The sequence below is a fragment of the Sus scrofa genome, chromosome 5 (assembly GCF_000003025.6).
Source record: "Sus scrofa isolate TJ Tabasco breed Duroc chromosome 5, Sscrofa11.1, whole genome shotgun sequence".
NCBI lineage: Eukaryota > Metazoa > Chordata > Mammalia > Artiodactyla > Suidae > Sus > Sus scrofa.
The window spans coordinates 3268699-3285005 of NC_010447.5; the positions used below are offsets into that span (position 1 = coordinate 3268699).

At 58.2% G+C, this 16307-nt stretch overlaps 2 protein-coding genes across 5 annotated transcripts in view; one reads left to right on the top strand and one right to left on the bottom strand.

The window, feature by feature from the left end:
* The window catches only part of TTC38 (tetratricopeptide repeat domain 38), a 22474-nt gene extending 20357 nt beyond the window's left edge, over positions 1–2117 (bottom strand). For 3 of the 4 annotated variants that reach the window (XM_021091377.1, XM_003125951.6, XM_013988182.2), the window contains exons 1-2: positions 2024–2117; positions 926–1003 (exon numbers count right to left, since the gene is read on the bottom strand). In XM_021091377.1, coding sequence (XP_020947036.1) covers positions 926–1003; positions 2024–2056 — 111 coding nt within the window. In that variant the 5' untranslated portion in view covers positions 2057–2117. Of the gene's footprint in view, positions 1–678; positions 811–925; positions 1004–2023 lie in introns of all 4 variants that reach the window. The other variant, XM_013988183.2, reaches the window with a different exon arrangement.
* Positions 2055–14360, top strand: PKDREJ (polycystin family receptor for egg jelly). Its single transcript, XM_021093095.1, is given in 5 exon segments — positions 2055–2099; positions 6524–6643; positions 6753–9237; positions 9240–11972; positions 11975–14360. Coding segments are annotated over 5 exon segments (6873 nt in total). The 3' UTR covers positions 13465–14360.

Consider the following 16307-nt stretch of genomic DNA (forward strand, 5'->3'; position numbering starts at 1 on the left):
TCTAGAGGCTTCCTTGGTCCCTCTGCTGTGTGGCTGGAGTCAGTGCATGGTGGGGGGGGGCCTCCCTGCTCTTGAAAAAGCCTGGTTCTAGTTTTCCATCAGTGTGTGAGACCCAGGTGCATCCTGCTCAGCGTTCTGGGCCTCAGTTTCCCCATCTGTCAGGCAAAGTAGTTGGAACTTATCTGAGACCCTTCTAGTTCTAAGACTATAGGCTTCTTCACTGGTGTTAGAAATAGCTGGGAATCTGGAAGGTCTTAGGACAGCCATAAGTGAGAGTGGTCTATTCACAGATTAGCCCCAGGAGGGGGGCCCCATGCCCTAAACGGAGGAGCCCCACACTGCAGGCCAATGCCCTGGGCAGGGATAGCATTCCCATGTTCCGGGGGTACAGAGTAGAAGGATTCATTGCTGCCAATTGCTAACGTCTCCAAGAAGTTTAAAAAGCATCCAGCACTTTCAGAGCCATTGTCTCTGGGGCTCTGGAGCAGCCTGAGCGGTTGGTCCCGTGCAAGGATGCTTCCAAGCGTCTTGAAGACTGGGTCCCCGTGAAGCCTTACAATACGCGAATTTACCTGGAGATTTGCATAGGAATAGGGTGGATGGCTGTGCCCTTTATAAAGTCAGGATAAGGACATTCAAAGTTTGAAGGTCGTGTGCCTGCTCAAGGTCATTACTAACCAGCTTTACTTGGAGGGCACATCAGATGATGGGCAGTTTGTCTGTACGTTTAAGCAAGCTGTGTTAGATGGGAGCTGGAGCAGCAGTGCACACTTGTGAAGTTCCATTTCCTTGGGGCACGAATGAATGCAGCTGTAAGATGCACCGAAAAAATTTTTTAAGTGAGAGAAAAAAAAAAATCACCAGTTGAAGACACCTGCCCCTGGACCATTACAGAAGGCGCCACCACTTCTCCCCACGGGCATACCTGAGTCAGGGTGGCATCAAACAGCTTACAGGCCTCATTGCTTGTGGTGGAGAGCGGGAGCCCGGTATCCTTCCATGCCTGCACACAGCAAGATGGACTCTTACTCCATGGAGCCCTCCAAACAAACACACGAACCCCGACCCCCCAAGCAACAAAGATGCTAATGCCTAGCATCCTCTGTAAGACCTGTTCTTGGGGGGCAAGCTGGGCTCCCCGATTTCACAGAGGGTGCAGAGCAGAGAAGGTGAGCCCTGCAGGCGGCAGATCCGATGCAAGTCCCAGGGGCCTCTAAGGAGCTGTGTGTCCCCAGGCAAAGTCCTCCCTGGGACCCTTGGCTGGCCCCCCTGTGAAATGGGGCTCAGGAGGATTGCTGGGTGACTATACAGTGTCCCCCAGGGAGCAGACTCTCACTAAAGTGGGAGTCCCGGATCAGGCTGCTGGGCGGAAGGGGGGCGAGCGCTGGAGTGCAAAACCAGGACTGCGGTCTTCCCGCCTGGCTGGCAAGGGGCACACGATCCACCAACCACGGAAGCAATGCTTCTCATCTCCCTGCTTTACCCCACGATTCAAACAGTGGAAATGTCTCCAAGTGGCAGAACTGTCCACTGTAACGGCGGCTCCCGGTGTCCTGCCAGGGACGCACAGCCTGTCCCGGACAGGGGAAATCTCCCTTACTCTGTCCAGCACAGCGGGCGGCCCCTCGGGATGCGCATTGCTTGGCTGTGGTCAGGGTCCCTCGCTCCTCTGAACTCCCCGTCCTCATCTGCAAAATGGACCCAGGCTCCCTGCCCTGGTGGGTCCCCAAGGAGACGCTCACTAATGCCCAGCGTCCTTGCTGTGCCGGGGTTGAGGAGCTAAACTTTTCAAGAGGGGCCGGGGCCTCCCGGGTACCCCGCCCCGCGCCGCAGGTTTCCCTGGGTGGCGGCCCCACCGGAGGGCCCTCAGGTCCCTTCCGAGCGCCCAGGGCGCGCGCCCGCCTCCCGGAGGCCACGCCCCCGCCAGACCCCCGGCAGGTCCGATCCCTTGTTCCCCAGGACGCCAGGGCTCCCCCGGGTCGCCGGGCCGCGGGGAAGCGGGCGGGGGGCGGCCTCCGCGTACCTGGCAGTCACGCAGCGGCGCGGCCGCGGCCATGGTGCACGGTCGGTGTCGCGGCACCAACGCCGCGGCCTTCCGGGTGGGGGCGGGGCCTGGAGGCCTGGGGGCGGGGCGGACACGCCCCCCGCTCGCTCACTGGTCGGCTTTGGACTCGCGTTCCCCGCTCCGCAAGGCCCCCCCCATCTCCGCGGCCCCGGGGCTCCCACCTCGGGGGCTCTGGGAACCGGGTCGGTTCCGGGCAGGCGGCTTGGGTGTTAGCCTCCGTGTATGCGCCCGGCTCCCGCATCAGACACAGAGCCTGGGGCGGCAGGGTAGAGGACGGGCAGGGGTCTCCTTGTGGGGACCCTCTGGGAGGCGACTGCAAAGTCCCGATGGGAGCAGGGGATCCTCGGGACGGCGGTCGCTTTCAGGCTCTTACAGCCCCACCCGGAAGCCGCGCGCACAAACACTCAGAGGTTATTCTGACCTGCGGGGGCGCCTCGCCCTGCAACCTGTCAGGGTAGAGGCTGAAGTGGCGGGGAGAGTGTCTTTGGAGACCAAAACTTTGCGATGCGGCATTTCCCCTCCCCTTCCCCTCACCCCAACAAGTAGCAGGGCCTTCTGGAGCTCCCTGGAGGGCCTGGGGCCCAGAGGCAACAAAAGGCTGTGGTAGGAAAGCCTTGGCGTGGCTATGGGTGTGCAACCTGGGCAGCTGCGCAGGGCCTCACACTTAGAAGCCCACCCCGCTTGGCTGAAAGCTCTGCTGCCTCTGACTTGAAGTCCTTAGCAGGTTTGGAACAAGGGCCCCACATGTCATTCCTCACTGGGCCCTGAAAATCATGTAGCCAGTCCTCTGACAGCCAAGCCGTTAAAGAGAGCCATCTTTCTGAGTTCCCAGGGCTCACCGCCTCCACCATCACAAACCCTAACCAAGTCAGCATTGGCTCATTTACACACCAATTGTTTCTTGCAGCAGCCCCAAGCCTGTCTTTTTCTTTTTTGTCTTTTTAGGGCCCCACTCGCAGCATATGGAGGTTCCCAGGCTAAGGGTTCAATTGGAGATGTAGCTGCCGGCCTACACCACAGCCACAGCAACGCCAGATCGGAACCATGTCTGCAACCCACACCACAGTTCTCAGCAACGCTGGATACTTAACTGTTCACTGAGCTAGGCCAGGGATGGAACTCGAGTCCTCAGGGATGCTAGTTGGGTTTGTTAACTGCTGAGCCAGGACAGGAACTCCTGGCCTGCCCCTTTGATTTCACTGCCCACACCCCCAATTTGGCCTCTGTCCTTTCCCTCTAACTATGTACGATCTATTTCCCTCACAGCAGAAGGAGGCTTCCAAACTGGAAACCAGAGCGGGGCCTTTCCCGGCTCAACACCCTCCGAAGACTTTCCAACCCACTTGAGATAAAATTTAAATATGTGGCCACGGCCTCTGAGGCCCCACTTGCCGTGGTCGTCGGCCATCTCTCCAAGCGTATCTTCTACCACTCACTCCCCTCCCTGCTCACTCCAGCCCCACGACTACCTTTCCCAATACTAACCTTCTCTTTGCTGACCTTCCCGCTGCTAACCTTGTCACTTTGTTCCTGCCTCCATGCCTTTGCACCTTCAGTTCCCTGTGCTAGGAATGCCACTTCCTTGCTCCTTGTTCTCTTCTTTTTCTTTTTTCTTTCTTTTTCCCTTTTTTTCCCCCCACACCTGCCTCTTACAGAAGTTCCCCAGGCTTGGAGTTCCCGTCGTGGCGCAGTGGTTAACGAATCCGACTAGGAACCATGAGGTTGCGGGTTCGGTCCCTGCCCTTGCTCATTGGGTTAACGATCCGGCGTTGCCGTGAGCTGTGGTGTAGGTTGCAGACGTGGCTCGGATCCTGGCGTAGGCCGGTGGCTACAGCTCCGATTCGACCCCTAGCCTGGGAACCTCCATATGCCGCGGGAGCGGCCCAAGAAATAGCAACAACAACAAAAGACCAAAAAAAAAGAAGTTCCCCAGGCTAAGAATCGAATCTGAGCCATACCTGTGACCTGCACCACAGCTGCGGCAGCGCTGGATACTTCACCCACGCCGCTGGGCCTGGGATCAAAGCCATGCCACCCCAGAGACAATGCCAGATCCTTAACCCACTGTGCCACAGCAGGAACTCCTGTTCCCTAGCTCTTTGTGAGGCTTGCCCCTCATTTCGCACGGATCTGCTGGCTCAGACGGCACCTCCTCCAAGAGGCCTTCCTTGACTCCTCCGACTCATCTTCACTTATTATCTATTAGCCTGTCTTATTTTCCTTCGTATGCCTTATCACAAATATATCATTCCCGAGTTCTTTCTGATTGCCTCTCATCGTCATTATAATGGAAACTCCATGAGAACTGGACCTAGGGCTGATGCCTAGAAAAATGTCTGGCATACAGTAGGTGCTTGAGAAATATGTGTGAAATGGCTATACTAAATGAATTTATGGGGAGTGAAAAAAAAAGAGGGAATAAGGGATAATAAGAAAACAATTGACAGCCATAGCAATAGTTACATGAAATCATGATAATAATTACACTGTTAATGATCCAAACACCTCAATTAAAAGGCAGAGACTGAGTAGGTTAAAAAAGTACAACCCTGTCAGATGTTAGACCACTTTAAACATAAAGACATGAATAAGCTGAAAGTAAGTGAATGAAAAAACACATGCCACATAGACACTAAGGATAAGAAGGCTGGTGTGGCTCTACCACTGTACTTCATTTTCTCCCACTGTGTTGCAATATAATTGACATACGGCGTGGCTATTTATTTATTTATTTTATTTTGGGGGCCGCACCTGTGGCATATGGAAGTTCTCAGGCTGGGAGTCAACCTGGAGCTACAGCTGCCGGCCTACACCACAACCACAGCCACACCAGATGCAACCCATATTCGGGACCCACACCACGGCTCATGGCAACACTGGATCCTTAACCCACTGAGCGGGGCTGGGGATTGAATCTGTGTCCTCTTGGATACTAGTCGGGTTTGTTTCGGCTGAGCCACTACAGGAACTCCTTAATGTGGCTATTTTAATACCAGGTAAAAGAGACCTCCAAACAAAGATTATTACCAGAGATAAAGAATGTCATCATGATGACAGGAGCGGTTCACCAGGAAGACACCACCACAAATGTGTATGCATCTAATAAACAGAGCCCCAAATAGAGAAAGCAGAAACGGACAGAGTCAAAGAACGACACAGACAATCCCACAGTCACAGACGAGATCAGCATCCTCTCTCGGCCGCTGATACAACAACCAGGCAAAAGTCTAGAAAAGACTTAGATCTAAGCAACACGCCAACTCCTTTTGATCCAAATGATATGTACAGAACAATCCATCCAACAGGAGTAGACTACATATTCTTTTAAAGTGCACACGGAGGAGTTCCTGGTGTGACTCAGCAGGTTATGAACCTGACTAGTACCCAAGAGGATGTGGGTTCAATCCCTAACCTCGCTCAGTGGGTTAAGGACCTGGTGTTGCTGTGAGCTGGGGTGTAGACCAGTAGCTACAGCTCTGATTGGACCCCTAGCCTGGGTACTTCCATATGACACAGATGTGGCCCTAAAAATCAAAAAATAAAAATAAAGTGCACATGGGGAGTTCCTGTTGTGGCTCAGCAGAAACGAATCTGACTAGTATCCATGAGGATGCAGGTTCAATCCCTGGCCTCACTCAATGGGTTAAGCATCTGGCGTTGCCATGAGCTGTGGTGTAGGTCACAGATGTGGATCTGGAGTTGCTATGGCTGTGGCGTAGGCAGGCAGCTGTAGCAATTCAGCCCCTAGCCTGGGAACCTCCATGTGCCACAGGTGCAGCCCTAAAAAGACAAAAAAAAAAGAAAAAAAAAAAAAAAAGCTAAAGAAGAAGAAAGTGCACATGGAACATACATTGACAGACCACATGATGGGCTTTCAAACACGTCTCAGTAAGTTCAAAGGGATAAAAGTCACACAGATGTGTTTTCTCTGATCATAACAATGTTAAATTAGAAATTGGAGTTCCCGGTGTGGCTTAGCAGGTTAAGAACCGAACACAGTATCCATGAGGATTTGGGTTCGATCCCTGACCTCACTCAGTGGGTTAAAGATCTGATGTTGCTGAGAGCTGGGGCACAGGTCACAGATGTGGCTTGGACCCCATGTTGCTGTGGCTGTGGTGTAGGCCTCAGCTGCAGCTCCAATTGGTCCCCTAGCCTGGGAACCTCCGTATGCCTCGGGGGCGGCCCTAAAAGAGACCAAATAAATAAATAAATAAGTAAATAAATAAAGTAATGACACAGGGTTTCATCCTCAAACAGTAGAAAGAGAAAAGCAAAGGAAAAACCCAGCAGGGATTCCCCTGGCGCTCAGGGAGGCCCTGGTCCCCTCTGCTTTGCAGCGCTATGAGAAGAGCTTTCCTGGGCTGGGGGGACTGGGGTTCCCGCTAAGGGGCCTTCTCAGCAGGTGCAGAGACTGGGCCGCAGGAGCCTCACCGGCACCCCTGATCTGAGGCCTAGCCAGGCGCGGGCACGGCGCCGCCCGGAGCCGGGGCGCCTCGCAGCCTCCCCACCCCCACCCCCCGCGACACCCCGGTGACCCCGCCGCCCCGCGACTCCCTGCCTCGCGACCCCGCGGCCGTTGGCTGGTCCGCCTCGACCTCCGCGGCGCCGCCCTCTCCCCGCAACCATGCGGCCTGGGCCTGCCCTCCTCCTCCTCTCCCTCCTCCTCCTCCTCCTCCTCCTCCAGGGCCCGGGCCTGGCCTCTGGCCGCCGCCCCCCGCCGCGGGCTGCTCGAGGGGGCCGGGCCCCCATCGCCGACGCGCCCCGCTCGCCCGCCGAGGACCTCCGAGGCCCGGCCCCCGCCTCGGCCCGCCGCCCGCCGCCCGCCGCCCGGGCCCCCGTCCCCGTGCGGGGCGAGGCGGCCGCGCCGCGCCGGGTCCAGGCCGCCCAGGGTCCCGGGGTGCGCGGCGGCGGCGGCGGCACCGGCGGCGGCCGCGCCCAACTCAGCCTGCGGCCCCGCGCGGCCCTGGGCGGCGGCCTGATCCGGAGCGGCGGCCGCGGCCGGCCGGCCCTGCGCCGGCTCGCCCGCCTGCCGCGCTCGCTGCCGGGCCTGGAGCCGACCTCCCGCCCGGGGCCGCTCGGGTCCGTCAGCGCCGCGGCCGCCTCGCACGTGTCGCCCAGCTCGCCTCGGCCCGGCGGCAGAGCCAGGTGCCCGACGGACGGCCCCACCCCTGTGGCGTTCGAGGCTGTCCACCCGAACGGTTCCCAAGCCGTCGAGTCGTCGGTGTCCTGCCAGGAGGAAGACGAAGACGAGTACCCCTGCGTTTTGGAGCCGGTGAGGATCCACAGGAATGAGACCGGCCCGCTGCACTGGAGCCGGAGTCGGGAACTGACCGTCAACTCCACGGTGCAGTACCGCTGCCCCAACCTGCAGTTCATTAATTACCACTGGCGACTCTTTCCCGTGAACTCTGTATCCGATGTGCCAAACTGGTCTAGTCCTTTGAGAAATCCACCCTTCAGGGCAGCGATGGAGCCCAACGTTATCCACATCCGGAGGAATTCTTTATCCTGGGGGGTGTACGTGCTTAATATCTCAGTGGTCATCTACAGAAGGCATCCCAGGATACCGATGCTAAGAGACTCTGATTCCATCTACCTAGTCATTGGTAGAGCCCCCCTGAAGGCCGTTATTCCTGGACCTGCCAACATCAGCATTAATTTCACCGAAGGGCTGACTCTGAATGGCTCGGCATCCTCTGACCCAGATGCGCAAAACCCGTCGGAGGGACTTCAGTTTTTTTGGTACTGCACCACAGACCCAAGGAACTACCAAGGGGAGACAGTAAGAGTGAACAGCAGGGACGTTTGCCTCCCGGAGCAGGCCGATCTCAGGTGGCCAGGGGCCTCGGGTCCTGTCCTCACACTTCCGCCAGGAACACTTAAGGGTGCCGGTGCGTATTTTTTCAGGATGGTGATCCAGAAGAACAACAGAACGGCATTTGCTGATAAGACAGTGCATGTGCTCCGAGAACCCACACTTGTAGCCAACATCTCATGCATCGAAAATTGTGATGCAGTGTTGGTTACACCAGACAGGTTTTCTTTGTCTCTGGAGTGCACCCACTGCACGGCAGGCCGTGACGTCTATCGGTGGTCGATTCTGTCCTCCTCAGGTGATGAGATACCATTTGACTGGACCAGGCAAACAGCAACAGGGCGGAATGGTGCTCACTTGTCCATAAAAGCTTTTGCTTTCCAGCGTTTCCCCGAAGGGAACTATTCGGTCTCTCTACATCTAACCACCTGGAGTGGCTGGACCTTGGACTTAAGGCACCCCTTCATTATTAGGCGGATCTCTGAGATCAGAGAATGCAAGATTAGTCCGGCCGAAGGTATCGCGCTGTGGACCAAATTTGTCATCCGGTGCAACAATACCGAGATTAACGTCCCTCTTACGTACAAAATCATCGTTTCGGATGTGCACGGCTTTGGGGAAATCAGCTCGTTAAAAGAGAACACCTTTGGGGCCATCCTGTACCTGGGGGAGGAGCCCACGTCGCCCCCTTCCTTTTTGCCTGTGGGCGTGGTGGCCAGTCACTACGCCGTGAAGCTCTACGTCCAGGCGTACAACAATGCTCTGGGAGCTTTTTCGCAGGTGATCTTGTACGCCACCGTCCAGGCGCCCACGGACAGAAACTCGTCCGGCACGGTGCTGGGGCAGCTGTTCAATTTCACGGAAGGACCAAACTCATCGCTGGCGACGTTGCTTCAGCAGCGGGAGTTCTTACCTGCCGGCTATCTGATATACGTCGTAGCTTCTGTCTTGAACAGCCTGAAGCCGGAACCACCTCTGGAGGCGAACAAGACCAGACTCCAGGAGTACCTCTTCAATCAGACCTTCGCTCTGCCCATCACCACGCTGGTGGAGATTAGCCAGGTGGTCATGTGTGTGACCAAGTTAACCCAGAAGACCTCGGAGTTCACCCCCATGGCGCGCAAGCTGGCCATGGTGAGGGTCTGGCAGGCGAGCCGAGCGCTGCAGCAGTGTCACGCGCGGGACCGGCGCGTTTCCTCCGAGCAGGTGGAGACCGTGAGCACGGGGATCCTGACGAGTCTCTCCAACGTCCTGAGGCAGACCACGCGTCACCAGGTGGAGGAAGAGCCTTTCCACGTGGTGGAGGCCCTGGCAGACACGGTGCTGGCGGTCAAAGTGCCCGAGAACGAGACCACGGCCTGAGGACCTCCAACTTCAACATGTACCTCAAGAAGACGGAGAAGTGGAACGTCACCAAGTTCTTCAGCGGCCAGCGACACTGTCGCAGTAACTGTTTCTACCCGACCCTGGACGTGAACAGCGCTCCCAGTTTGCCCGCCCGCGCGCCCATCTCTACCATGTTCTGTGAGTTCGCCGACGACCCCTTCCCGTGGCTGAAGTATCAGGCGAGCTCCCTGACGGAGGTGGTGGGCTTCCGCCTGACGGGCGCCGAGGCCTCCGGCGCCGTGACGGACATCACGCCCGACGTGGCGGAGGTGCACCTCCTCCGCAGGAACTTGACCTTCGGGGCCTTTGCCCTCATGGTGGGATCCAGCCAGGAGCCCGGCACCGGGGACGCGGCGTCGAGAAAGACGACGGGGGCGTTCTGCTTCCCGGTGGACAGCCAGACGAGGAAGGAGGTGCTGGTGCACATCGTGACAGAGGTGACGCTCCTGCTCACGGTGCTGGTGTACGCCGGCCGGCAGATGGCGCCCGACGCCTTGGTCGCCACCTTCCTCGTGCCCCACGAGCTCCCTCCGATCGCCAACCACAGCGACCTGTTTGACTCGGCCTGCACCGTGAGGACGGCCCGCGTGCTCTGCCTGTCCCCGTCCCTGCTGAGCGTCCTGGCCCGGCGGGCCGGCGACTCGCCCGAGTGTACCGTCACCATGGTTCTGGAGGCGCCGCGTTTCGTCTTGAAGCCCACGGACAAGCTGGTGAGCATCGCTCTGTTCAGCATCCAGTGTCTGGACATGTACGGGGTCCAGAGCGACTGGCGGGAGGACACCTGTGACCTCGGCGAGAAGAGCAGCTGGGACAAGATCCACTGCATCTGCAGGACGCCCCGGCGGGCCAAGCGGCAGCTGGGCCTCACAGACCTGAGCAGCCTGCCGATGCACACCTACTACGTGGCGGCCAGGGTGATTGTGGTCCCCAACCCCGTGGACCTGCGGCTGGACACCATCCGGAAGGTGATGTGGAACCCCGTGACCCTCCTGACTGTCCTCTTCATCACGCTCCTGTACATCATCCTGGCCTTCTGGGCCCTGCACAGGGACGAGATGGACGAGCTGCTGCGGGAGCACGTGGTGGTGCTGCCGGACAACGACCCTTACGATGACGTGTGCTACCTCGTCACGGTGTTCACCGGCAGCCGCTGCGGGTCCGGGACCAGGGCCGACGTCTTCATCCAACTGCAGGGGACGGAAGGCAGCAGCGACGTGCACTGCCTGAGCCACCCGAAGTTCACCACGCTCTACCGCGGCAGCATCAGCACATTCCTCCTGACGACGAAGAGCGACCTGGGGGACATCCAGGCCATCCGCGTGTGGCACAACAACGAGGGCCGATCCCCCAGCTGGTATCTGAGTCGAGTCAAGGTGGAGAACCTCTTCCGGAGACGCATCTGGCTCTTCCTGTGCCGGGAGTGGCTCTCCGTGGACACCTCTCTGGACAGAACCTTTCCTGTAACGCTCCCGGATACGCCTCTCGCCAGGAGGGACTTTTTCCTCATCGATCTGAGTTACAAGCTGGGGAAGAGCCACATATGGTTCTCCGTCTTCTCGGGCGTCATCTCCAAGCCGTTCAATAGGCTGCAGCGACTGTCCTGCTGCTTGGCGATGCTGCTGTCCTCGCTGCTGTGCAACATCATGTTCTTCAACGTGGACGAGGAGAAGGACGCGCCCGGGGCGCCGGGGGTGCGGCTCATCCGGTCCATGATGATCGGCTTGGAAAGTGCCCTGATCACCGTGCCCGTGCAGGTGCTGATCACCTTCCTCTTCTTCTACTCCCAGAGGCGGCCCCAGGTGAGCCTGGAGGAGGTCTCGCCCCAGGAGCACGTCTTCACGTCCACGAGCGGGCACTGGGAGGAGCGGCTCAAGAAGTGGCACGCGCAGGAAGTTGACAAGGAACGCGTGCGGGCGCCCAGGAAGCACCGGCTCAAGAGGAAGACCCGGGGGCTTCGCAAGGCTCCCACCAAGGCGACCTCTAAAACGCGGTCCAAGGCCAAGCCAGCAGAAAGCCAGGCCCCGCGCGCCCAAGAGAAGAACAGGAACACCAACAACCCGAACGCGGGCGACGATCAGACGGCCGCTTCCGGGGAGTCCCTCGAGCTGCCGGGCATCGAGCCCTTCAAAGAGAAGCCCCGGATCGTCCTGCCCTGGTGGTGTGTGTATGTCGCCTGGTTCCTGGTTTTCGCCACTTCGAGCATCTCCTCCTTCTTCATTGTGTTTTACGGGCTGACGTACGGCTTCAGCAAGTCGATAGACTGGCTCTTCGCCTCCATCTGCGCCTTCATCCTGTCCGTCTTTGTGGTGCAGCCGTCTAAGATCATCCTCTTGACGGGGTACCAAACGGGCAAGCCCAAGTATTCCAAAAACATCTCTTGGGCCACCAACTACCACTACTCCGAGATCAAGCTGTCCGACCTCCGGAAGAACCCGGAGGAAATGCAGAGGCTCCAGGAGTACAACGCCCAGCTCCGCAGCTCCAGGATGTACCAGCCCCTCACCGAGGACGAAATCGGACTCTTCAAGAGGAAGAGGAGGGTCAAGAGGAGGGCCTTCCTCTTCCTGGGCTACATTCTCACTCACTTCGTCTTTCTGGCTCTCCTGCTGGTCCTGGTGGCCCTCCTCCGCCACCGGGACAGCTTTTACTATAATCAGTTCATCCAGGACCAGTTCTCCGTGGATCTTGCGACGGTGACCAAGCTGGCGACGTCTATCCGTGGCTGAACAGGGTGCTGTTGCCTCTGCTGCACAACGACGCGCGCCCCCGCTTCCTCCCGGACAGCTCCTCCCAAATCCTCGGCCTGCCGCTGATGAGGCAGGTGAGGGCTCAGCCCGGAAACAAAACCTGCCCGCCTGCCAAAAACTTCATGCAGAACAGCCTCCACAAAGAGATCCACTGTCACCCCCAGTACGGCACCGACCCCGAGGACACCAGAAGCTACGCGGGGTCGTGGAGTCGAGTTAGCAAGCGGGCCGTCGCCGAGAACGCCCACGGCTTCACCTACAAGCCTCCAGAAAAGAGATGGAGGTACGCCTCCCACGGGCTGCTGCACACCTACGGGTCAGGGGGGTACGCGTTCTATTTCTTCCCCAAAGAGCAGCCGTCCAATTCCTCCTTGAGGCTCAGCGAACTCCAGGGGAACCACTGGCTGGATGAGAAGACGTGGGCGGTCCTTGTGGAGCTCACCACCTACAACGCCGACGTCCACCTGTTCTGCAGCGTCTTGGTGGCCTTCGAGGTCTCCCAGCTGGGGGTGGTGAACACGAGCCTGTCGGCGCGCTCCTTCTCGCTGGCCAACCTCGACAGGGGCGCCTCGGCCGAGGTCTACCTGTACGTGGCCGTCCTCATCTTCTTCGCCGCCTACGTCCTCGACGAGGCCTACGTCCTCGCGCAGGAGGGGACGGCCTACGTCAGGAGCCTGTACAACCTGCTCAACTTCGCCTTCAAGTGCTCCTTCGCCCTCCTGATCGTGCTCTTTCTGAGGAAACACTTCCTGGCCGCGGGCCTCACCCGCTCCTACCTGTCGCGCCCTGAGGATTTCGTCCCTTTCCACGCCGTGTCGCAGGTGGACCACACCCTGAAGGTGGTCTTGGGGGTCCTGATATTCCTGACCATCCTGAAGACCCTGCGCTACTCCAGGCTCTTCTACGACGTGCGTCTGGCTCAGCGGGCCATCCAGATCGCCCTGCCCGGCATCTGCCACATGGCCTTGGTGGTGTCCGTGTACTTCTTCGTGTTCATGGCCTTCGGCTACCTGGTGTTCGGGCAGCACGAGTGGAACTACAGCGACATGACCCACGCCACGCAGACCGTGTTCTCCTACTGCGTCTCGGCCTTCCAGAACACCGAGTTTGCCCACAGCCGGGCGATGGGGGTGCTCTTCCTCTTGTCCTTCACGCTGGTGATGGTCTGCGTCCTCATCAACCTGTTCCAGGCCGTGATCCTGTCCGCCTACGAGGAGATGAAGCAGCCGGTGTACGAGGAGCCCTCGGAAGAAGCGGAAGCCATGGCTTACCTGTGCTACAGGCTAAGGAGCACGTTTGGCCTCCGCAGCGCCCCAGCCAAGCCGAGGCAGGAATCCGAGTTCTTTGTCGACATGGTGTACGGGCAGCCCGAGAGGAACAGCCGCCGGTACCTGGGCCTGAAGACCAGAAACATCAACGGGAAGAAAATGGTTTACCTCGTCGTGTGATCCATCCACGAGGGTGTCGGGCCCCGCAGGCGGGTCTCTCCCCCGGGCCCATCACGGCGGAGAGACCTGTTCGGCGGCTCACGCTGCTTCCGAGCCCTCTCCTTCACCACGCACACCCCTGCGTTCGGGGGTGCCCCCGTCCTGTCATCCACTTTTGAGATCTTAAAAGGCATGCAATGTAGCATCTGACGGCCGTGAGCCCTGGGTGGACTTCCTTTTTAGCTGCGAAGTAGGCATCCTTGGAACTCGCCGCAGTGTAGAGGCTTAGACGCCTAGACGGAGGGAGGGAGCTGGAAGCCCCACCCTGCCCACCGCCACCACCGCCAGAGAACCCTCAGCTGTTTCTGCGGCAAGTGCTAGCGTTCAGCCCAGAGCCCGGCTCCCTCGCCCCGCTGGCCCTGGCGGTGCCCTGTGCAGACGGGGCTGCAGCGCCTCCTCCACCCTCCCTACTGCCGCCGCCCGCACACCAGCTGGGCCAGGGCTGCAGGGCCCTCGCGCGAGGACTTCCAGAACTTGCCCTCGTGCTTGGGAACGCAGGGATGTGAGCCAGGGGTCCGAAGCCTGAAGCTTCCCATTTCCTCCTTCAGGCCACTGCAAGCTGAGGGCGTGACATTTCTCGGCATCTTCTGGCCACGAGACATGACTCTTGTTAAACAAGAACGCGTGTGCTTGTCGGGGGCGGGGGGGTTCACATGGAAAGAGAGTACATACTCTATGTAATGAACGCAGCAACACACACATCCAGCATTTGGGCGCTGACGGCCCGTGGCAAGAAAAGGTGGTTTATTGTTTAAGAAAAACGGACTAGCAGCTGTTGTATTTTCACTCAGAACATGTTCATTTATGTAGATGCCACTATAAGCTTGATGAGAATTAAATGTGAGATTACTTCTGTGGGCTCGGCAGTGGTTTCTTTGAGAGGGGGGCAAAGACACAGAGGGGACAAGCGGGGGGCGGGGGTGACTGCTTTGTCTCAGGCGTTTGCTGCTCACAGGCACCCCTGTGAGCCTGAGCTGCGCTGGAGTGGCCACGATCCTCTACACCCCGGTGGGCACACGCACCGGCACACACGCACAGGCGTGCATGCGCGTCCCACGTTGCTTTCCGGGGAGGGGGAGGGCGGCCTGAGAAGCTGGGGTGGGGAGGGGTCTTCTCCGCCAGGTGAGAAAATGAAGAGGGTTTGTGACTCACCCAAGGCCACCCACATGGTTCCGGTCAGAAGGTTGGTCCGTTTTGGATTTCCCGAGTTCCCTGGTGGGCAAGGTGATGAAGGTTCATGGTGAGCACCTCCCCTTACCACCGGACTTCTGAACATGCTGAGGAAAAGAGTAAACACAGGCGACAGCTGTTTGTTTCCTTTTTCCCGGGGTCTGGTCAGAGGCACTCGCTCATCACAGAAGGAGGGAGTTGAAGCCCTGGGGAATGAGATGTGTGGGCCACGTGGGCAGGCCTGCCCTCAGAGGCTTCAAAGACAGAGGGGAGGAGTTCCCGTCGTGGCGCAGTAGAAACGAATCCGACTAGGAACCATGAGGTTGAGGGTTCCATCCCTGGCCTTGCTCAGTGGGTTAAGGCTTTGGCATTGCTCTGGCTGTGGTGTAGGCGGCAGCTGTAGCTCTGATCCGACCCCTAGCCTGGGAACCTCCGTATGCTGTGGGTTTGGCCCTCAAAAGACAAAAACAAAAAGGCGGAGGGGAGGCAAGGCAGACTCGCGCACGCTGGGTGGGTGCGCCCAGACAGCCTTCCCACCATTTAGGAATCGGCTAAAGTCTCTGCGCCCTCCTGGTGCTGGGGAGATGGAGAGCTGCGTGAGCTGGCCTCCCTTCCCTGGAAGAAACCCACCAGACCAGCACAGCATCCTGTGATCCAGGGCTGTGAGTTCCAGGGTCAGAAATGCAGGGCCAATCCGAGGGTCGCAGGAACAAGCATGCGAGGGTCAGGACCAGGGAGCGTGGCTGCAGGTCCTGTGCTGCAGACAAGACGCTCGACCTCTGGTTACAGTGAGACGTCTGGCAGAGTCATGGGACCGCTTCCATGTACACTGGGAAAGAGGGGAGTGCCGGGGGCCCCCTAAATATGAGAGAGCAAGTATTTACATCATTTAGGAATAAAGAGATGCCACCTACAACATTATCCGTGTGAAAATAAGGGGAAACCTCACCAAAAGGGAGCCAGGAGGCCAGAAGGGGGAGCTCTCACGCAGGTACCGCTCAGATGGATACCAATCCCAACAGGTACCTTGCATCTCCGGCAGAAAGTGACACCACCCTATGACCTGCCAGCCTCTCGTGTTGGCCAGCAGCAGCTCAGCCAATGAGAGACTGTCACAACTCAGCCATGAAAGCCACTACATTTGGTACGGTGTTTCTTCCAACGGACTTTTTATCTGCAACAGCCCCTCCCAGCCTCCCCTTTTCCTCCATAAAAGAGTTTCCCCTCCTCTGCTTTGCCAGACTCACATGTTCCAAATCGCAACTCCGCTGCTCCCGAGTAGACCTGTTTTATTGTCGTACGTTAACCTCAGGAAGCCAAACTGACAAGTAAGACAAATCAAAATTTAGGTTCCTCTGGAAGGTCCTTTTCACAGGACATGGCAACAGTTTCTAAAGGAGTCTTTAGAGACTTGTTCGCATCGCATTTAGAGGTACAGGGTAGACGCACACCAGAACTAGTCGGAAACAGCTATGGATACCCACCCAAGTCTCCATGGCTTGGGAGGAAAACGAGATAAACGTACGCTCGTTAGGGCAGAGCAGGTGAACAAGTTCTACGCGCAGAGAGACTGTTCCAGCCGTAGCTCCGTGTCCTTAATCCATTTCAAACCCTTTTACTAATCATGAAGACGT